Source organism: Tamandua tetradactyla, chromosome 5, assembly GCF_023851605.1.
Source record: "Tamandua tetradactyla isolate mTamTet1 chromosome 5, mTamTet1.pri, whole genome shotgun sequence".
NCBI classification, from domain to species: Eukaryota; Metazoa; Chordata; class Mammalia; order Pilosa; family Myrmecophagidae; genus Tamandua; species Tamandua tetradactyla.
This window is the reverse complement of record NC_135331.1, coordinates 132,088,286-132,111,556: the sequence shown is the minus strand read 5'-3', so window position 1 is coordinate 132,111,556 and position 23,271 is coordinate 132,088,286. Positions and strand designations below refer to the sequence as shown.

Sequence of the window (23,271 nt, the reverse complement as noted above, 5' to 3'; positions counted from 1 at the left end):
TTCCCCAAGCCTTGGCGGCTGACACCCCTCCCCACATACTGCTTCCCAGAGGGGAAAGAAAGAGAGTTTACCAGCAGCAGGGGCTGAGCGCAACCAAACTCCAATTGTGAAATTAACAAATTCTGACTACTAAAAATAGGCCCCCAGCTCAGGTGAACCTAGAGTAAAAGCAGAGGTCACTGGTTTTTGCCCCACGCAGGGCAGGGCAGACAGAAAAAGACAAAAAAAAGAAAGAGGTTTTTTGGATCTGAAAAGGTCTGGGCCCTGAAGGAAAGGAGAGGGGGTACATAAGACCTGGAGATACACAGAGCAACATACCAATTTAGGCTCTTGATTGGCAAACCCGAGAAATGGGGGTCCTGCTCTGAAAAGGATTTTTCTCTTTTGTTTTGGTGGCTGTGTTTCTATGGCTTGACTGCTCTTTGGATACAGTTGCAAGGCTTCTCAGGCTCCACTGCCCCAGGCGCAGGCAGAATTAAGCATGTTTGAGTGTTTGTCTGGAGCCTGTGCCTTCCCCAGGAGAGGGGTAGGGCCCAGCTCAGGTGGAATCCCTTCCTCAAGGAGTTCAGACCCCAGGGTCTGGAAAAGTGAAGTGATTAAAGCCAGCCTACAACCTCTCCTCTGCTAAACCACAGCCCCAGCAGGGAGAGTCTGCTGAAGTTAAAGGTACCGCATCACCTTATGCTGGTGGGACCTGCAGGCAAACAAGCACCACGTACTGGGCAGGATAAGAAAAACAGAGTCCAGAGACTTCACAGGAATGTCTTTCAATCTGCTGGGTCTCACCCTCAGGGAAAACTGATGCAGGTGACTCTTTCCTCCTGACAGGAGGCCAGTTTGTCTGAGAAAATCTAGCTGGGGTCTACAGTAGCTAAGTAGACCCTCCTAAGGGGGGGAAAAAGGCATGATACAAGGCAGAGCAAGAAACAAGGACTGAAAAATTCTCATCTATTAAACAAAACCTAAGCTAGAGGTCCAGAATAAGCTGAACTGAATCTCAAAGAACAGATAGACAACAAAGTCATCCAGCAAGAAAATCCTAGGTTAAAAAAAGTGAAAACAATCTCCAGAATACAAAATAATTAAGGTGATTAAATGCCTAGATGCCAGCAAAAAAGAACGAATCATACTAAGAAAATTGGCCCAGTCAAAGGAACAAACCAACAATTCAAATGAGATACAGGAATTGAAACAATTAATTCAGAATATTCAAACAGGCATGGAAAAACTAATCAAAAATCAAATCAGTGAACTGAGGAAGGATATAAAGAAAGCAAAGAATAAACAAAAAGAAGAAATCAAAAGTCTGAAAAAACAAATCACAGAACTTATGGGAATGAAAGGCACAATAGAAGAGATGAAAAAAATAGAACTACAATCTCAGATTTTAAGAGGCAGAAAATAGGATTAGTGAACTGGAGGATGGGACATCTGAAATCCAACAAGCAAAAGAAAATATAGGGAAAAGAATGGAAAAATATGAGCAGGGACTCAGGAAATTGAATGACAACATGAAGCACATGAATATACATGTTGTGGATGTTCCAGAAGGAGAAGAGAAGGAAAAAGGAGGAGAAAAACTAATGGAGGGAACTATCACTGAAAATTTCCCAACTCTTATGAATGACTTAAAATTATAGATCCAGAAGTGCAGCATACCCCAAACAGAATTGAGCCAAATAGATGTACTCCAAGACACTTACTAATCAGAATGTCAGATGTCAAACAGAAAGAGAGAATCTTGAAAGCAGCAAGAGAAAAGCAATCCATCACATACAAGGGAAGCCCAATAAGACTATACATAGACTTCTCAGCAGAAACCATAGGGACGAGAAGACAGTGGGATGATATATTTAAATTACTAAAAGAGAAAAACTGCCAACCAAGAATTCTATATCCAGCAAAACTGTCCTTCAAAAATGAGGGGGAAATTAAAATATCTTCAGACTAAAAATCACTGAGAGAATTTGTAACCAAGAGACCAGCTCTACAAGGATTAGTAAAGTAAGCACTAGAGACAGATACAAAAAGACAGGAGAGAGAGGTGTGGAGAAGAGTGTAGAAATAAAGACTATCAGTAAAGGTAAAATGAAGGAAAATTACATATGACATGTAAAATCCAAAAGACAAAATTGTAAAAGAAAGTACTGCCCATACAGTAATAACACTAAATGTTAATGGATTAAACTCCCCAATCAAAAGACATAGACACACAGAATGGATTAAAAAGAAGGACCCATCTATATGCTGTCTATAGGAAATACATCTCAGACCCAAGGGTAAACAGAGGTTGAATGTGAAAGGTTGAGAAAAGGTATTTCATGCAAACAACAATCAGAAAAGAGCAGGAGTAGCTATACTAATATCCAACAAATTAGACTTCAAATGTAAAATAGTTAAAAGAGACAAAAGGACACTATGTATTAATAAAATAAACAATTCAACAAGAAGACATAACAACCATAAACACTTATGCACTGAGCCAAAATGTTCCAAAATAGATAAGGCAAACACCGAAAAGAGAAATAGACACATCTACCACAATAGTTGAACACTTTGATTCCCCACTCTCATCAATGGACAAAACATCTAGAAAGAAGATCAATAAAGAAACAGAGAATTTGAATAATACAATAAATGAGCTAGACTTAGACATTTTATAGAACATTACACTACACAACAACAGGATATACCTTTTTCTCAAGTGCTCATGGATCATTCTCAAGGATAGACCACATGCTGGGTCACAAAGCAAGTCTCAATAAATTAAAAAAGTTTGAAATCATACAAAACACTTTCTCAGATCATAAAGGAATGAAGTTGGAAATCAATAATAGGCAGAGTGTCAGAAAATTCACAAGATATATGAAGGCTCAAAACAACTCTTAAATAACCAGTGGGTCAAGGAAGAAATTACAAGAGAAATCAGTAAATATCTCAAAGCAAATGAAAATGAAAACATGACATATCAAAACTTATGGGTTCAGCAAAGGTAGTGCTAAGAAGGAAATTTATTGCCCTAAATGCCCATATCAAAGAAGAGCAAAAATCGAGGAATTAACTGTCCAATTGGAAGAATTAGAGAAAGAACAGCAAACTAACCCCAAAGCAAGCAAAAGGAAAGAAATAATGATGATTAGAGCAGAAATAAATGAAATTGAGAACATGAAAACAATCGAGAAAATCAACAAAACCAGAAGTTGGTTCTATGAAAAAAATCAATAAGACTGATGGAGCCTTAGTGAGGTTGACAAAAAGAAGAAGAGAGAGGACGCAAATAAATAAAATCAGAAATAGAAGAGGAGACATAACCACTGAACCCACAGAAATAAAGGAAGTAATGAGAGGATACTATAAACAACTTTATGCTAATAAACTAGACAATGTAGATGAAACGGACAATTTCCTAGAAAGGCATGAACAACCAACATTGACTCGAGAAGAAATAGAAGGCCTCAACAAACCAATCACAAGTAAAGAAACTGAATCAGTCACTAAAAAGCTCCCCAAAAAGAAAAGTCCAGGACCAGATGGCTTCACATGTGAATTCTACCAAACATTCCAGAAAGAATTAGTACCAACCCTGCTCAAACTCTTTAAAAAAATTGAAAAGGAGGGAAAGATACCTAATTCATTCTATGAAGCCAACATCACCCTCATACCAAAGCCAGACAAAACTCAATAATAAAAAGACAATCCAGTGAATAAATGGGCAAAAGATCTCACTAGGCAATTCTCCAAAGAAGAGACATAAATAGCCAATAAACATGTGAAACAATGCTCAACATCATGAGCTATCAGGAAAATGCAAATCAAAACTACAATGAGACACCACTTCACATGCACTAGGACAACTACAGCAAAAAAGATGGAAAATAACAGTTGGTAAGGATGTGGAGAAATTGCAACTCTCACATATTGCTGGTAAGAATGTGATATGATACATCTGCTCTGGAAAACAGTCTGAAGTCCCCTCTGATTATTAAACATAAGAGTTACTACTATATGACCTAAGAAATCCACTGCTAGGTGTATATCCAAGAGAAATGAAATACATACGTCCAAATAAAAGTCTGCACACAAGTGTTCACAGGAGCATTATTTATAATAGTCAAATCATGAAACAACCCAAATGCCCATCAATTGATGAAGAAATGATTAAAATGTGGCATATTCATATAATGGAATATTATTCAGCAATTTAAAAATGAAGTACTGATACATGTTACAACATGGACGAACCTTGAAAACATTATGCCAAGTGAAAGAAGCCAAATGCAAGAACCAGAGATTACATTACTTCAGCATATGAAATGTCCAGAATAGGAAAACTTATGGAGACCTAAAGTAGATTAGTAGCTGCACAGGATGTGTAGTAGTAGAGGAAATACTTAAGGACATAGAGTTTCCTTTGGGAGTGATGATTGTGGTGACAGCTGCACAGCTCTGTGGATATACTAATTAAACACTGAATTGTATACTCTAAGTGGGTGTTCTATATTGTATGTGAATTATATCACAACAAAGCAGTTATAAAATAAAAAGAATAAGGGGAGAACACCTTGACAACAGACTAAAATTTTAATTATATGAAAATGAGCTTACTATTCATATCCAGTTTCTACGTATATGTACATGAATTATCTAAGTTTATATAACTCTCAATAAACTGACCACCATTGAAATACTTTTTTCCCCCTCATATTACAAAGCTTCTCCTATATCTCTGTGAATTATATAAGGCTAATGAAAGAAAAGTTATTTAAAAAAATTTTTTTTAAAGAATGAATTACAATAAAATAATGCAATTTTTTTTTATCTCACGCACACACAAAAAAAACTTCTTTAAAAATTATGTTTTTTTTTCTTATGTGAAATTTAAAAACATAGATGTCCCATAGGTATTTTTTGCATAGGCATCATGCAAAAACATTTTTACAACAGTAGGAACCTTATAAACATTTACTGGAGAAAAATGTTTCTGATAAAATAATTACGAAAATACCCAGAGTTTATTCAAATTGCCAGGACATGCCAAAAGTTGAGTATAGTCTATGGGGGTGGGGGGGGGAGGTTATTCTAATTAGAAAAATGCCATTTGGATCTATAGGAGGGTCACAGGATGAATGAAGAGTAATACAATAAAATCACAAATATCAAATAAAAATAATCTGTTAAACGCCTTACTCTAATCTTCTGAGCTTTCTGCTCATTTTTCCTTATGAAGAGCTTGGGAAAAAAAATTAGAGGAGGTGCAAATATGCATTATGTCCTTTATGACCAGTTAAGTGTTTTCCAACTAACTGGGGCAGCAGCTTGAATATACTCTACATACATCTGCATGTTCTGCCACAGGGGGAAATTATGAAGTGTGAAAACGCCACCTATTACTTCCAACATTTCCAAAATTTACATCAATTACTTTAAATGTAAGATCTTCCTTTTGTGTGACTTCGAATCTCATATGCCCCTTTGGTACAACAGTGCTTCAGAGCAGATAAAATGTGTCCTAACATTAATTACATTGTCATATCACTTCAAAATGATTTAAAAATCTTAATGCACACTAATTACATACAGACTTCTGGATGAATTTTTTTACATTTTAAACTGGAAAAAATCTGTGTTTTTATTTTACTTATTCATTCAAAACACTTTCAGTACTTACTATGTGCCAGACAGATATGAAGCATTTTACTGATATTTAACTCATTTATTCCTCTTCACAGTGTCATGTAGAGATTACTTATTATCCCCAGTTTAGAAATGAGGAAACAGACATAGAGGGGTTGAGTCACTTGTCCAAAGTCACATAGTGCTTAGAAAAGCAGCCTGGCTCAAGGGCATGCACTACACTATCGTGCCTCTTATGTTATTGATTTCACACCATCACAAAACATTAAATCTGAAAGTCAGTAACCCTGTCTATTTTAATCTGCTCAATCACAGATCAGGACTTTCTGGGAAGTTAACGAACTGGGGGCAATGAGGGACAATTGGCACAAGCCTCTGAGTTAGTCAGATGAAGTAGAGCAGCTCTCACAGCTATAACTTCATTAATAAGCATATTACATAACTTCTCCACAGGTTCTGTTTCTGAAAAACAGAGGTATCTCCTACCACGTAGGTCTATTATGATGTTTGGATGAAATATAGTATATATGAAAGCTTCTTGCACATAGTAGACACATTTTTAAATGTTCTCTTTCCTTCCTCTTATGCCTATTACCTATGTGCATATTATTGTTGGATGCTGTACTTTTTTTTTGGGGGGGGGGATGCGTGGTCCAGGAATCGAACCTGGGTCTCCCACATGAAAGGCAGGCATTCTAACAACTAAACTACCCATGCACCCTGGGTACTGTACTTTAAAAGCAATTTTCATGGATTATTTCATTTTATAAATGAAGAAACCAAGGCTTAGAGAACCTCTGGGACCTGACACTAATGGTCATTTTTAATATATACTACTATATTAAATGCTGTTTTAGTTTCTTTTAAACTCATCCTCTATAAAATTTTAAATAATGTATTAATATAGGGGCTGACAACAAACATCTATAAAGGTCAAATAGTAAATATTTTAGGCTTGGTCGGTCATACAGATTCTGTTAAAACTACTCTTCTCCCATTGCAACACAAAAGCTGCCCCAGTACACAAATAAGTGGGTGTAGCTATATTCCAATAAAGCTTAACTTACAAAAATAAGCAGTGGACCAGATTTGGCCCACTGGCCATAATTTGCCATTCCCTGTATTCGTGGATCACATTTAGTATTCTGCAAAAGTTTCTCTGTTTATGTAGAGACTAAAACACTAAAGCAGGAAAGTTGCTATCATCCAGGCATTTAAAAATACCCTTTTCAATCTGTATAAAGTTTAATTTGTTTTCATTTGCCTTTAATAACGTACATGGGCTTTTATGTATTTAATTGCCCTAATTAATATTGAAATTGGAACAATAAACCATAGAAAAATTTCAAAAATATCTTAATAAATGATTAAGAGAATTAATCTGTTCACATATTAGAGAAGCAAAAGATCAGTTGAAAAATTAAGTAAAGATGACTCTCTAGTCAGTTACTTATGCTTATGCAAGGTTTATTCCTAATCAATATCACTGATTTCTTCCAAACAGAGTTCATAATGACTAATAGTGAAGCATCCCTCATTTGCAAAATTCACCACGTAACACAGGATATTCCAGAAATTTCAGGATAAACATTAACAAATCTACAAATAAATCCAGCTTAAATATAGTGAAGAAGTGACAGGTATTCTCTTTAATTTTACTCCTATTAAAACAAACACACTTCAAAAATACAAACAACAGAAAACCTGAAGTGCTGCCAGCTTCCTCAAAATCAATATTTCCAAGGTGCAGGACACCAGCTACTACCCGGAACAGATCGAGCTTTTCTTCATCATTCAAACCGATCTTCTTCATGGCTGTGCATATTCTAATAAAATCTCCATGGTCATCTAGCAGAGGATCTTTCAAGGAACCTGCCTTCAGATGCTACACAAAATAAGAAGAAATCAGTTTACTGATCTTTCATTTATTTAAACAGAATAAAATCACTACACCAGGCCTATTAATGCACTATATAACATGCAAAATAAAATTTCTCAGTGCAAAATTCTAGAATTCTAACATATTGAAAAACTGAACATATACACAAGAGCTCTCTGTATTATTTTTATGGTTGTATATGAATCTACAATTAAATCAATAAAACTTTCAATTAAAAAATTAAATGAGATGCTTTCCAATTAAATTACAGTTTTAATTCTAAAACATTAAAATGCCAGGATACCAGATGAAGATACAAATTGAGTGGAACAGTTAATATCATGGGTTGAAATGAATTAATACAACTCTTCAGATCAAAAAGAACTGACATCAAAAACTGAAGAAAAAAATGAAAATTAGCATTATATTCCTTCAGATTAATTGCTATCAACTGCACCAATATTAAAAATTATAAATAGTGGACAGGCTTATATAATTTTTAAAACTTTCCTGTATAAGTAGACAGGAAGCAAAATATATTAAAAAGCATTATGCTGAGAAACGTGATGGTGGCTCAGTGGCAGAATTCTTGCCTGCCATGCCGGAGACCCAGGTTCAATTTCTGGAGCCTGCCCACGGCAAAAAAAAATTTAAAAAGCATTATGCTTATTCTAAGAATATACACAATGATTTTCAGATTTCTCTAAAAACACTGCCTTTCAGAAAATGAAGAGAAAATTTGTCTTCCCTCCTAAAACAATCGACATCTAAAGTATTCATTTGTTGGAGTCTATAACAAATTCATAAAAAGGGAAGAAAAATATTAGACCTACAGAAATTAGAAGAAGGAACATAAAAGTTATAGTACACAGGAAAACAGGACTAGGAATTTTCCAGAAATTGAGACTGAAGATATTAAACATTAAGTAATACAGCATCAGAATTAATTGGCCATTAACTCTCCTAATAGATATTTTTCTCCCGTGAAAACAATGACTTCCCAACTAAAGTTGTAATTGTCTTTCTACAATTTTTGTTTTAAATGTTCAATTATGTTTGCACACAGTTTCTGGAAAATGTCTATACAATGAAATTCGATTTCATTCTTAAAGCGAAGGTAACAAACTCATGCAGCCAAAGTTAACAGAAAACACAAATGCAGAATTTTTAGTCTGGAATTGAATGCTTACTTCATTTAAAAATTGTTTCTAATCAAATGTTAATGAACAAATTGCTGTTATGGCAGACTAAAAATACTACACTCTCCTAAAAGTTACATACAGCTTAAAGATACTTAAATGGAATTAGACAAAGGATTCTACTCAGTCAAAATAATCACCTCATCCTCCTGATAAAGAAGACATAAAAAGTAATTTGAATTTATTAATCCATTGTTCATTTACATTCATACATTAAAAACTATTAAATAATGTGAATAACATTACTCACAAAATATGCTGATACTAGAAACAGAAAGAATACTTTTCTAGAGAGTGAAATCTGGTTCTCTTTCTCCTCTAGTCAACTTTTTCCATCCCAAAAGATCAAATTTATATTCTTTTTTTTCCCACTAAGAAATGTCTCCATTATCTTAGTGGAAAGAACACAACTTTTAAATTATGATGATATCTTGTAAACAAATGATCTCATCAAGACAAAGGAAGATATCATAATTAATATCAATACTGCTTAAAGTTGCAACCACAGCTGTAGCATAAACTAACATTTATTTATAGTTCAGACACCTGTGTCTAAAACGATATATAAAATATCTACTTAAACAAAAATAAACTGCAGACTCATATGCTTAGAATTCAAAATGATGGGAATTCTTACTCCCTTTCTGTTATTTTCTATGAATATATTAAAGCTATAATTCATCTCATCCATTTAAAGAGAAGTAAAAATGACCTGACATTAAAAAATGGATAAAAATAAACAAATAATAGGGAGAACAAAGGTTAAAATAAATTGAGTAGACTGAAATACTAGTGGTCAATAAGAGGAAGGCGTAAGAGGTATGGTATGCATGAGTTTTTCATTTTTTCTTTTTTATTTCTTTTACTGGAGAGCTGCAAATGTTCAAAAAAATTATCATGGTGATAATATTATGAGCCATTGATTGTACACCATTTATAGAATATTTGTTTGCCAAGAATGTATGTTTGTTTGTTGAAAAAATGAATAAAATAAACAAATAAAATAAGTCTGACTCAAGAATATGAGATTTAAAAACTGACTATAATAAAAACTTGTTTAATTAAATACACAATATAAATATTTTAATACAATTAATCATTCTATTAATTAGTAATTAATAATTACAACTAATATTTAGAATTAATCCTTAGTGTTTCATAACTTAAGCTCCTTGAGTAGATAAAACAATACCACTTGTTAATTAAATACAATGCATATTAAAATTTATAAAGATTATAGATTTTTAGATGAAGGATTTAATGTTTTTTAAATACTACATTTAATGATAGAATTATACCTGATTACTCTTACAAATATCATAGCAATTTAATGATACTAATATATAAAACCTTTCATAATATATTATAGATATATGATATTTTGAAGAAAAATTCAATAATATATAATTGAACAGTGATGTTTATTCGTTGTTCAACTTCAAGGATTATTCCAGCCTTTAAGAAGACAACAAATTATAAAAGACATATTTTACACTTCTACTGCTATACAATTAAATTCCAAATGGATAATATGAGACCACATTTCAAAAACGCCAGAAAAGGATGATTCTTAGGCAATCTGATACCCTCATACTCTAAAAAGAATCAGAGCAGAACACTGTGTTGAGACCTAACCAAGAAGACCCCGACCCTGTTGTTTCCTAGATACCAACAGTGGTTTAAGCATTTCCATGTGATAGAGATTTGGATGAATATTTACTTTTACACTTACAAGCCTAAAAGTAAGAAATCTAGCTGTGGGCTCCAAAATAGCAAATAGAATGTATCATTCAGCATAATTTTCTTTCCATTAAATATTTTAATAAAAACAACAGTCTACTAATTTACCTCAGGACTTTTGCGGTTCTGTAAAATCTGCTTGTCAGTTTCTTTGGTAGCAAAATATCTAGTGCAGCCTCGGTTTAAATACTATGACAAAGAAATTAAAAATGTAATTAGAAAATATAATTCACAAGGAAATAATACAGAAGAAAACAAAAATTCATCAATAGTGCTAACCATAGAGAATTTCTAAACATAACCTAAGTGTCATTACGATTCATACTTCTATATTTCACAAACATTTTACTCCTATAAGTCAAAGCAAGGACAATGAAAATTCTATCTCCCTGAAAACAGATTAAATTATTAAAAATAAAAATCAATACCATGGATTTTAAAAGGTAGCAATTTTATATCTTTACAGTGTCAAAGGTTTGTAAAAATATAGCTCATATAACCAATCCAAAAATAAAACCAAGAAAAGAATTTAATTTGCTATAACACCTAAAAGAATAAAATATCTTGGAATCAATTTAATCAAGAAGCTGAAAGACTTGTGCACTAAAATACAAAACACTGCTGAAAATTTAAAGAAAAATTTTAATCTGTGCTCCGCCAATTAAATTCTGTACCCTAGCCCCCTGACCCTGATGAAGCACGCAACCCCACCTGGCCCTCTAGCTCTGAGCAAGCGCTGACCTGCACATGCAGGCCACCCCAAGCCACACCACGCCCAGCCCACACAAGCGCAATCCCACCCCACACCCTCTGAGCTCTGTGGACCTGCACATCAGCATCCAGGCCTTCTCACATGTGCATACCCACAATTGCCCACACTGGCACCCACGCATCCACACCGCAGTCCCCCGACCCTGAGCTAAAAAGCACCCTCGTCGCCCAACTTCCCAACTCTAGGAAAGCAGTGACCTGCGCATCCAGGCCATACCCACGCCCAGCCCATGCTGGAACAACCATATCCCACTACCCCTGAGCTCTGCAGATGCCCACACCAGAGCCTCGACCCCCAGATCGACGCACATGCACACCCATATCCTGCCTGCTGGGCATCTATGCACCTATGCACTAACCTCTCAAACCCTGCACTCCGCCCCCCACCCACACCACTCAGGTGCACACCCTTACTCCATCCCCCCACACAAGCACCCCACTCCCACACCTGACAAGCGCTCACATGCACATCTGTGCCACAAAGCCCCCATCCTGCGCATACATGCACCCCTGTGCCATACTCCCCCACACCTGAACACTTGTGCCTAGGCCACCACACTACAACTGCCGCTGACCCACACCCCACCACCTCCACAACCTGTGTTCCATCCCTGCACGTTAGCACATCCGCATTCCAGTCCCTCTGGACCCCTCCCCCTGAACAAGGACACACTCAAGCCCTGCCCTCCCTATGCCCTGAACTGTGTGGGGTATGCCCCATACCCCAAACCCTGATACCCACAATCCCCACACTCCACATGCCCACCCACATTCTGCCAGTGTACCAGCACAGCCCCCCATCAGCCTCCTGTCACACACTACCTCTGTGCCCCCCATGCTGCACCTTGTCCCTGCCCTCCAAGGCCTGCCCAAGCTGCACCCTCTGCCCATGGCTCTCACACCTGCACAACCCTACACCCCACACTCACAGTCACCAAAATACCATCCCTGACCCATGCCTATATCTGTGCTGCAGCTAATCACCACACTGTTGTGCCCCACCCCACACCTCACATCCTGCTCCACATCCATCCTACAAAACAAAGCTTTAAACTACTGAAGGTAATCAACTTCCAAAGTAACTCTATCAAGATATTAACAGGTCTTGAAAGCAACAGAAGATATGAAAATATTTTCTGCATATGAAAATGCAGTTAGATATAGCCCAGCCTAAAGACCAAATTAAAACACCAGAAGAGACACAGACTTTGGAATGACTAATCAAAGATGGTCATATAAATCTACTAAATAAAATCAATGGGATGGTTAATGACATAAAGGAGATGAAGAAGACACTAGAAGAGCATAAAGAAGAATTTGAAAGAATAAACAGAAAAATAGCAACTATCACAGAGATTAAAGATGCTATAGACCAAATTAAAAATATACTAGAGACACACAACATATTTGAAGAGGCAGAAGAAAGAATAATTGAAACAGAAGACAGGACAATTGATTACAAACACACAAAAAAGCAAATGGCAAAAAAGGTAGAAAAATTTGAATTGGATCTCAGGGAAATGCTCAACAAAACAAAACACAAAAATATAAGAATCTTCGGTGTCCCAGAAGGAGAAGAGAAACAGGCTAGGAAGATTAGTTGAGGATATAATCCTTATAAATGACATAAATATGCAAATCAAAGAAGCTCAATGAACTCCAAATAGAACAAAATCCAAAGAGGCCTATCCCAAGACATATACTAATCAATCTGTCAAATGCTGAAGAGAAGCAGAAAATCCTGAAATTGGCAAGAGAAAAATGACCTACTGCAGACAAGTGAAACCACATAAGAATGAGTTCAAACTACTCAACTGGCACTATAGAAGCGAGAAGGCAGTGGTATGATATATTTAAGATCCTGAAAGAGAAAGACTTCCAGCCAAGAATTCTGTACCCAGCCAAATTATCCTTTAAAACTGAGGGAGTGCTTACAATCTAAGCCCCTGTTTTCCTATAAGCATGTTCTAAAGGAGACCTTACAATAATTGTTCTTTTGTTTCTGGCTTATTTTGCTTCTTATAGCAGACACACTTAGTCCAGAGTGGTAATTACTATGTCTGGATTTTGGGAGGCTGTTTTATGTATGTGCAACCTGGTATTCAGAGACCAGAACAAAGCCAGTCAGGTTGGGATTAAGGGGTAAGGAAGACATTGCCTATATTTTAGAACCGCACCTACTCTTTGAGATCAAAGGAAGAAAGGTTTATTTTGTCTGGAACCTAAATTTTCTGTAGCACATAATCTAACTCAACCTGTATGGATAGCTCATTTGAACAACTGAAACACAGAGAACACGGAATAAGAATGAGGGTCTTTAATCCTGTATAACTTAATGTAATGCCTGGATACATCCTAGAATATATTAAATAGATAATCAAAAAGTATTGGCACAGGACTGACCCTACAAGAAATACTAAAGGGGATTCTGTAAACTGAAAAAAAAAAAAGGACAAGAGAGGGAGGTCTGGAGGAGGGCACAGAATTGAAGAGTACAAGTAAGGGTAAATGATAAAAAAGGGAAAGAGGAAAAAGAATATATAAATATGACAAATAAAATCCAAGGGATAAGATGGTAGATTCAAGAAATGCCTTTAGAGTAATAACTGTGACTATTAACAGACTAAATTTACCAATTAAAAGATACAGATTGGCAGAATGGATTAAGAAATAAAACTCAGCTGTATGCTGCTTACAAGAGACTCATCTTAGACACAAGGTTACAAATACAATGAAAGTGAAAGGATAGAAAAGGATGTTCCACACAAGCTATTACCAAAAGAAAGCAGGAGTAGCTATACTACACAGACAAAATAGACTTTAAATCTAAAGATATCATAACAGACAAAGAAGGACACTATATATTAGTAAAAGGGACAATTCACCAAGGAGAAATAACAATCATTTATGTTTATTCTCCCAATCAAGGAGCTTGAAAGTACTTGAGACAAACGTTGGCAAAACTGAAGGTAGCAACAGATGTTTCAATAATAGTAGAGGAGACATCAATACACCACCTTCCTTTATAGACAGAATAACCAGACAGAGGATCAAGAAGGAAATAGAGAACTTAAACAATTTACTAAAAGAATTAGACATAATAGGCATATATAGGCTGTTACACCCAAAACAGCAGCAAACGCATTCTTCTCTAGAGCTCATGGAACATTCTCCAGGATAGATCAAATGCTGGGGCACAAAACAGGTCTTTATAAATTTAAAACCACTGAAATTATTCAAAGCACTTTCTCTGGATACATCCTAGAATATATTAAGTAGATAATCAAAAAGTATTGGCACAGAGACTGACCCTACAAGAAATACTAAAGGGGATTCTGTCAACTGGAAAAAAAAAAAAAAAAAAGGACAAGAGAGGGAGGTCTGGAGGAGGGCACAGAATCGAAGGGCACACAATAGAACAAAGATGGAAATCAATAACCACCAAAGAATAAGAACTTCCATGAATTTGTGGAGATTAAATTACACACTCTTAAACAACTAGGAGGTCAAAGAAGAAACTGCTAGAGAAATCAGTAGTGATCTGGAGATGAATGAAAATGAGAATACAACATACAAGAACTTATGGGATGTGGCAAAGACAGTGCTAAGAGGGAAATTTATTGCCCTAAATGTCTATATTAATAAAGAAGAAAGAGCAAAAATCAAGGACTTAATTGTTTGCCTGGAGGAACTAGACAAAGAACAGCAAACTAACCCCAAGGCAAACAGAAGAAGAGAAATAACAAAGATTAAAGCAGAGTTAAATGAATGGGAGAACAAAAAAACAATAGAAAGAATCAATAAAACCAAAAGTTGGTTCTTCAAGAAAATCAATAGACCACTAGCAAGGCTGAAAAAGAAAAGAAGAGAGAGGATGCAAATAAAAAAAATTAGAAATGAAAGGGGGGTTGTTACTATGGACACTGAAGAGATAAAAAAAAACATAAGAGGATACTATGAACAACTATATGCCAACAAACTAGACAGCTCAGATGAAATGGATAAATTCCTAGAAACACGCAAATGAGCCACACTTACTCAAGAAGAAATAGAAGATCTCAACAAATCAATCACAGGTAAAGACAATAAATCAGTCATCAAAACTTTTCCTACAAAGAAAAGCCCCCCGATGGCATTCCAAAAAGAAATAAAATCAATCCCACTCAAACTTTTCAAAAAAATTGAGAACAACCAAATCAATAGGCCAAGCCCTCGATCAAGAGGTTAACACCAATGAAAAGTATCCCTGCAAAGGATAGACTAGGCCTACTTAAAATTAGGCCTAAGAATCACGTCCAGAGAACCTCTTTTGTTGCTCAGATGTGGTCTCTCTCTCTCTAAACCAACATGACAAGTAAATTCACTGCCTTCCCACTTCTCCATGGGACATGATTTCCAGGGGTGTAAACCTCCCTGGCAATACGGGACAGAAATCGGGGATAAGCTGGGACCTGGCACCAAGGGATTGAAAAACCTTCTAGACTGAAAGGGGGAAGAGAGAAAAGACGAAAGAGATTTTAAAAAGTGTCAGCGACTGAGAGATTTCAAACAGTCAAGAGGTTATCTGAGAAGTTACTTTTATGCATTATATAGATATCCCCTTTTTAGCTTCTGGTATATTAGAGTAGCTAGAGGGAAGTACCTGAAACTGTGGAGCTGTGTTCCAGTAGCCATGTTTCTTGAAGATGACTGTATAAAGATATAGCTTTTACAATGTGACTGTGTGATTGTGAAAACTTGTGTTTGATGCTCCGTTTATGTACAGTATGGACAGATGAGTAAAAAATATGGACAAAAAATAAATAACAGGGGGACAAAGGTTAAAATAAATTAAGTGGATTGAAATACTAGTAGTCAATGAGAGGAAAGGGTAAGGGGTATGGTATGGATGAGTTTTTTCTTTTTTCTTTTTTATTTCTTTTGCTGGAGAGATGCAAATGTTCAAAAAAAAATGATCATGGCGATAAATACACAACTATGTGATGATACTGTGAGCCACTGATTGTACACCATGTATAGAATGTTGTATGTCAAGAATGTTTGTATGTTTGTTAAAGTTTACAATAAAAATATTTTTAAAAAAAAGGAAACAAAAAACTTGAGAATTATCATAAATGAATTAGACCTGACAGACATACAGAATATCACACCCCAAAACACCATGATACACACTCTCAAGTGCACATGGATTGTTCTCCAGATTAGACCACATATAGGCCACAAAACAAGTCTCAATAAACTCAAAAAGATTGTAATTATAAATGGGGGGAGGGAAGGACAGAGGCAGAAGGGAAGGGGGGAGAGAAGGGAAGTAACAGGAAGGAAGAAAGACAAGACAGACAAAAAGAGAAAGAAAGGGCAGATTTGGCAAAATGTTCAAAATTTGTGGATCTGAGTATCTGGGTAGGAGGATATGTTAGAGTTCTCTGTATAAAGTTATATTATTTTCATAACTGTCCTGTGAGTTTGAAAATGTTTTCAAAATAAGTTTTTAAAAAAGTGTGACACAACAGAAATAGTCCCTTGACTCATGGAGCTTAAAGTCTAGTGAAGAGACAAAATTTTTAAAGAAATAAATGTGTAAATACAAACTGTTATAAGCACCGTGAAGGAAAAGCATAGTATGTTATGAAAAGGGACCTAATACAGATTAGAGGAATCAAGACAGAACTCTCTGAGAAGGTGATATTTATTTGAGATATTGCTCAAAGAACACAAGAGAAGAGAGCTTAACTTGTGATGGGAGGCAGACTGAAGATAAGGAATTTCAAAGACTGCAGCAAGCCAACACCAGAATGCTGCAGATTTGGGGGACAACGCATGGCCCTTTTGACATCCTGATGGTGAACTTCTAGCCTCTGAAACTTTTGACAAGTAGGGTGAGATCCATTACTGTTGAACCCAGTAACGGAAGATCTACTAGGTGAAGAGGTACCCATCAGAGCTCATTGAGCTTGCTGCTACTAGATGGATGTTCTAGCTCTTGGAGTTCACTGAAGAAATGGAAATGACCTCATATAGATTGTCGTGGTAAATGAGTAACTATAGTGATTATACTGGTACTCGATTATTTACTTAGGATGGACTGTACGGTGAGTGAATAAAACTGTTTAAAGAATAAACAGGTAAATATAAGTGCTGAAGGAAAAAAATTCAGGTAAAAAGAACATTACCTAAATCATTTTATGAAGCTATCACATTAATACCAAAATGGCATAAAGATGCTTTAAGAAAGGAAAACTAGAGGCGAATCTCCCTAATGAACATAGATGCAAAAATTCTCAACAAAATATTAGCAAATCAAATTCAACACACATTAAAAGTATTATACACAACAACCAAGTGGGGTTTATACCAGGACTGCAAGGATGGTTCAACACAAAAAATCAATTAATGTAATACAGTACATTAACAAATCAAAAGGGAAAAAAAAATCACATGGGCATCTTGACTGATGCTATAAAAGCATTTGACAAAATTCAACATCCTTTTCTGATAAAAACACTGTAAAAGGTAAGAATCAAAGGTAACTTCCTCAATATAATAAAGAGCATATATGAAAAAACCATAGCCAGCATCATACTCAATGGTGAGAGACTGAAAGCGTTCCCCCTAAGACTGGGAATTAGACAAGGATGCCCTCAGTCAGCACTATTATTCAACATTGTACTAGAAGTTCTAGCTAGAGCAATCAGGTAGGAAAAAGAAATAAAAGGCATCCAAATTGGAAAGGAAGAAGTAAAACTTTCATTATTTGCTGATGATATGATACTATATTTGGAAAATCCTGAGAAAGCTACAACAAACATACTTGAGGTAATAAACAAATACAGCAAGGTGGCAGCAGGATATAAAATGAATGTGTAAAATCAATAATGTTTCTATACACAAGTAATGACCTAACTGAGGAGTAAACTAAGGAAAAAATTCCAATCAAAATAGCAACTAAAAGGGGTGGGTCATGGTGGCTCAGCAGGCAGAGCTTTCAGAATCGCCTGGGTTTGATTCCTGGTGCCTGCCTATGCAAAAAAAAAAAAAAATCCAAAATAGCAACTAAAAGAATCAAGCATTTAGGAATGAACTTAACTAGGGATGTAAAGGACTTATACACAGAAAACTTCATAATACTGCTAATAGAAATCAAAGATCTAAATAGGTAGAAAGACATTCCCTCCTCATAGGTAGGAAGGTTAAATGTAGTTAGGATAGATATTAATTCTACCAAACTGATCTACAGATTCAATACAGTACCAATAAAAATTCCAAAAACTTACTTTGAAGGCATGGAAAAGCTAGTTACACTAAATTTATCTGGAAAGGAAAGAGACCTCAAATAGCTTAAAGCATCCTAAAAATAGAAGAACGAAGTGGGAGAGTTAATACTTCCTGATTTCAAAGTTTATTTTAAAGCCACAGTAGTCAAAACAGCATAGTACTGGCACAAAGACAGAAGTATTGACCAATGGAATTAACTCAAAAGCACAGAAATAGGTCACCAAATTTATGTCCAACTGATTTTCAATAAGGCCCCCAAATCCACTGAACTGGGACAAAATAGTCTTTCTAATAAGTGGGCATGGGAGAACTGGATATCAATAGCCAAAAGAACAAAAGAGGACCCTTACTTTACACCTTAAACAAAAATTAATCCATAGTGGATCAAACACTTAAATATAAGAACCAGTATCACAAAACTCCTAGAAGAAAATGTAGAGAAATATTTTCAAGACCCAGTATAGGAGGTAACTTCCTAAACTTTACACCTAAAGCGCAAGTAACAAAAGAAAAAATAGATAATGGGGGGCAGACCATGGAGGCTCAGCAGGCAGAGTTCTCATCTGCCATGTTTGAGACTCGGGTTCCATTTCCACTGCCTGCCCATGTAAAAAAAAAACAGATAATGGGAATTCCTCAAAAGCAACATGTTTGTGCCTCAAAAGACTTTGTCAGAAAGGTGACGAGGCATCCAACTCAATACGAGAAAATATTATGAAATCACACTTCAGATAAATGTTTGACATCCTAAATACATAAAGAAATCAGACAACTCTGTTCAGATGTGGCCTCTCTTTTCAAGCCCAGCTCTGCAAGTGAAACCATTGTCCTTCCATTACATGGGACATGACATCAGGGGTGAAAGTCTCCCTGGTGGCATGAGATGACTCCCAGGGATAAGCCTGGCCCTGGCACCATGTGATCAACAATGCCATCCTGACCAAAAGGGAGAAAGGAAATATAAGAAATAAGAAATCAATGACTGAGAGAGCACAAATAAAGTCAAGAGGCTACTCTGGAGGTCACTCTTAGGCACGCTTCAATCAGATATTGCTACCTATCATAACTTGCAAAACCCTAACCAAAACTATCCCTGCCAATCCTAAAGAACACCTAGGATGCTATATAAGATTCTACAAAGACTCCATGTGCTAGGGTAACTTTCCCAAAACCTACAACCTCCAGATGGTTCCCTGAACCAGATAACTCCTGAAATGCAGAAAGGCCAGTCTCTCCAGAACATCAACTAGTTCCACCCCTCTATCCCATATTATTGAAGCCCCTTTCAACATGCAAAAGTTAGAATGGGCACAACCCAAATACCCCTAAAGGGGAGAAAGATCAAAGGTGATGGTGAAGTTATACAGAAAAGATAGGGTTCAACAAATGGGTATGATTGCTGAATCACTATATTGATTATTTCTTTTAGTTTCCAGTGTCTTAGAGCAGATAGTAGTAAAAATCTAAAATTGTGGAATTGTAACCCAAACCAAACTCTGAAATCTGTTCTACAACTAATTGTTCTTGTATGCTTTGAAATTTCACAAAGAAGAAAAAAAAGCCAATTGTGATGTTAATCATATAGCAAGCACAGCTATATGATGATATTATGAGCTGACTGTACACTTTGGATGATTACATGGTATGTGAATAAGTAATATATAATATGTATCAATAAAAAAATTCATCATTTTTGAGAAATGGAAAAGCCAATCCTCAAATTCATATATGAATTACAAGGAGCTCCAAATGGCCAAAACAACCTTGAGAAAGAAGAACATGTTGTAGGACTCACACTTCCTGATTTCAGAATGTACTACATTACAATAATCAAAATGGTGTGATATTGGCATCTGGGTAGATACACTGACCAAAGGAATAGAACTGAGTCCAAAAATAAACTATACATTTATGTCCAATTGATTTTCAACAATAATGCCAAATATATTTAATGGGAAAATAACATCTCTTAAAGAAATGGTGCTGGCATAACTGGATTTACACATGCAAATGAATTAAATTCGGCCCCACACCTCACACCTTCTACAAATATTAACTCAAAATGGATCATCAACCTAAATATAAGAGCTAAAACCATAAGGCAGAAGAAAGCACAAGCAAAAATCTTCATAACTTTGGATTTGACAATAGGTTCTTAGTACACCAAAAGCACAAGCAAAAAAGAAAAAGTAGATAAACTGGACTTACAGAATGGGAGAAAATAGTTTCAAATCATATATTTGATAAGGGTTAAATACCCAGAATATACAAAGAACCCCTACAAATAACCCAAAGAAAAATAGGCAAAGAACTTTAATAGACATTTCTCAAAAGAGTTATACAAATGGCTATTAGACACATGAAAAGATGCTCAACATCATTAGTCATTAGGGAGATAAACATCAAAACCACAATGAGATATCACTTCACACCCACTAGGATGACTATTATTTACAACAAAGAAAATAACAAGCGGTGCAAGGATAAGGAGAAATTGGAACCCTCATGAATTGCTGTTGGGAATGTAAACTAGTACAGCAACTATGGAAAACAGTTCGGCAATTCCTCAAAAAGTCAAACATAGAATTATTATATGACACAGCAATTCTACTCTTAGTTAGATACTCCAAAGAACTGAAAGCTGGAACTCAGATATCTGTACACCAATCTTCACAGTAGCATCATTCACAATAGCTAAAAGCTGGAAAGAACCCAAGCATCTGTCAACGGAAGAATGGATAAGCAAAATGTCATATTTTTATATAAAATATGTATATTTACACATATATTCCAAAAAAGGAATGAAGCTCTGATACACACTGCAATATAGATTAATCTTGAAAACATTACACTAAGTGAAACAAACCAGACACAAAAGAACAAATACTGTACATGAATTACATGTAAATACTTATATGAAATATTTAGAAGAGTCAGATTCACAGAGACAGATAACTGACTAGAGGTTTCCAGGGTCTTGGGGTAAGGAGAATGGGGAACTATTGCTTGATAAGCACAGAGTTTCTATTTTGAACAAGGAAAACGTTTTAGTACTAGATAGTAGTGACAGGAGCACAATATTACAATTTTAATTAATGCCACTGAATTATACATTTAAAAGTAGATAAAATGGCAAATTTTGTTTTGTGTATACATACACACATACTTATATAATATATATATATATATATATATATATATATATATATATATATACCACAATAAAAATTTTTAAAAAATACATACAATGCTGTGTCAACTTTAGGGACACCCAAATCAATAGGCCATATCCTCGATCATGAGGCTTACTCTTGTGAAACTTATGGAGGTAGCAGAGAAGCCTGGACTACCTCGAGGCGTAAGAGTTACTTCTGGAGGACCTCTGTTGTTGTTCAGATGTGGCCTCACTCTCTCCAAGCCAACTCTGCAAGTGAAATCATTGCCCTTCCCTCTATGTGGGGCAAGACATCCAGGGGTGAAAGTCTCCCTGGCGATGTGGGGGATAACTACTAGGGATGAACCTGGCACCATGGGATCAACAATTCCATCCTGACCAAAAGGGGTAAAAGAAGTGCAACTAATAAAGTATTAGTGGCAGAGAGAGCTGAAATAGAGTTGAGAGGCTACTCTGGAGGTCACTCTTACACAAGCTTCAGGTAGACCTTGCTACCTATCATAACCTGCCAACTCTCAACCTGGACTATTCCAGCCAATCCTAAAGAATACCTAGAGCAATATATAAGATTCCAAAAGGGTTATATGCACTAGAGTAACTTTCCGGAAACCTACAACCTCCAGATGGGTCTCTGGTCCAGATAAGTTCTGAAACCTAGCCCAGCCTCTCCAGAACATCAGATAGTTCCATCTCCCTACCACATATTAGTTACAGACCCTTCCAATATCAAAAATTTAGAATTGCCATAGCGCAAACAACCCTAAAGAGAGGTATGGAAAGATAAAGGCGATGGTGGAGTTATACATAGAAGACAGGATTTAATAAATGAATATGAAAGCTGATCATTAAATTGATATCTCTTTTAGTCTCCAGTATTTTAGAATGGCTAGAAGTAAAAACCTAAAATTGTGAAATTGTAACTCATGTCAAACTCTGAAATTTGTTCTACAATTAATGGTGGTGCTGTGCTTTGAAAATTATAGTTTTTTTGGTTCACAAAAAAAAAAAAAGAAGAAAAAAGTTGATTGTGATGATAAAAAAATATTTAAGCCCTCTAGCCTCCTATATTCTGGAGCAGCTAGAATGAAAAATAGGAGAGGATTATATGATAGCCCATGAAAAACTTGGGATCTGTCCTGTAACCACTTGTTGAAGAGTGCTTTGAAACTACTGCTTTTTTATTTCTTTGCTTTGTATATATGTTATATTATAAATTAAAAAGTTTTTAAAAAATGCATACATAGTTCATAAATACTACAGATAATAAGGAAAATCATCTTCCTACCAAAGATTTAGAGTCTAAAATCAGAACCCTGTAATGGTTAATTTCATGTGGTTCCATTACTCTACAGAATCTTGACTAATACAGACCCACAATGTGGTTTAATATTTCATGTAATATTTTAAATTCTGAATAATTAAAAACATTATCTTTGGGTTTCTTGAGTTTTGATTTTGAAAGTCAGTTCCTCAAAACATGCCTTTTGTATTTATTGGCAGTTAACACTGACTATACTTACAATACACCGTTTACAGGCTTTTTAGGTATTCAAATAGCAAGTTCAGCTTTTCTGATCTCAATGATTTACTACGCTGGC

The 23,271-nt window shown here is 35.6% G+C and overlaps 1 protein-coding gene across 9 annotated transcripts in view; it reads right to left on the bottom strand.

Annotated features, from left to right (window-relative positions):
• The window catches only part of MYO6 (myosin VI), a 169,069-nt gene that overhangs the window by 58,298 nt on the left and 87,500 nt on the right, over positions 1–23,271 (bottom strand). For all 9 annotated transcript variants that reach the window (XM_077162268.1, XM_077162272.1, XM_077162271.1 and 6 more), the window contains exons 10-11: positions 10,561–10,641; positions 7,339–7,519 (exon numbers count right to left, since the gene is read on the bottom strand). In XM_077162268.1, coding sequence (XP_077018383.1) covers positions 7,339–7,519; positions 10,561–10,641 — 262 coding nt within the window. The remainder of the gene's footprint in view (positions 1–7,338; positions 7,520–10,560; positions 10,642–23,271) is intronic.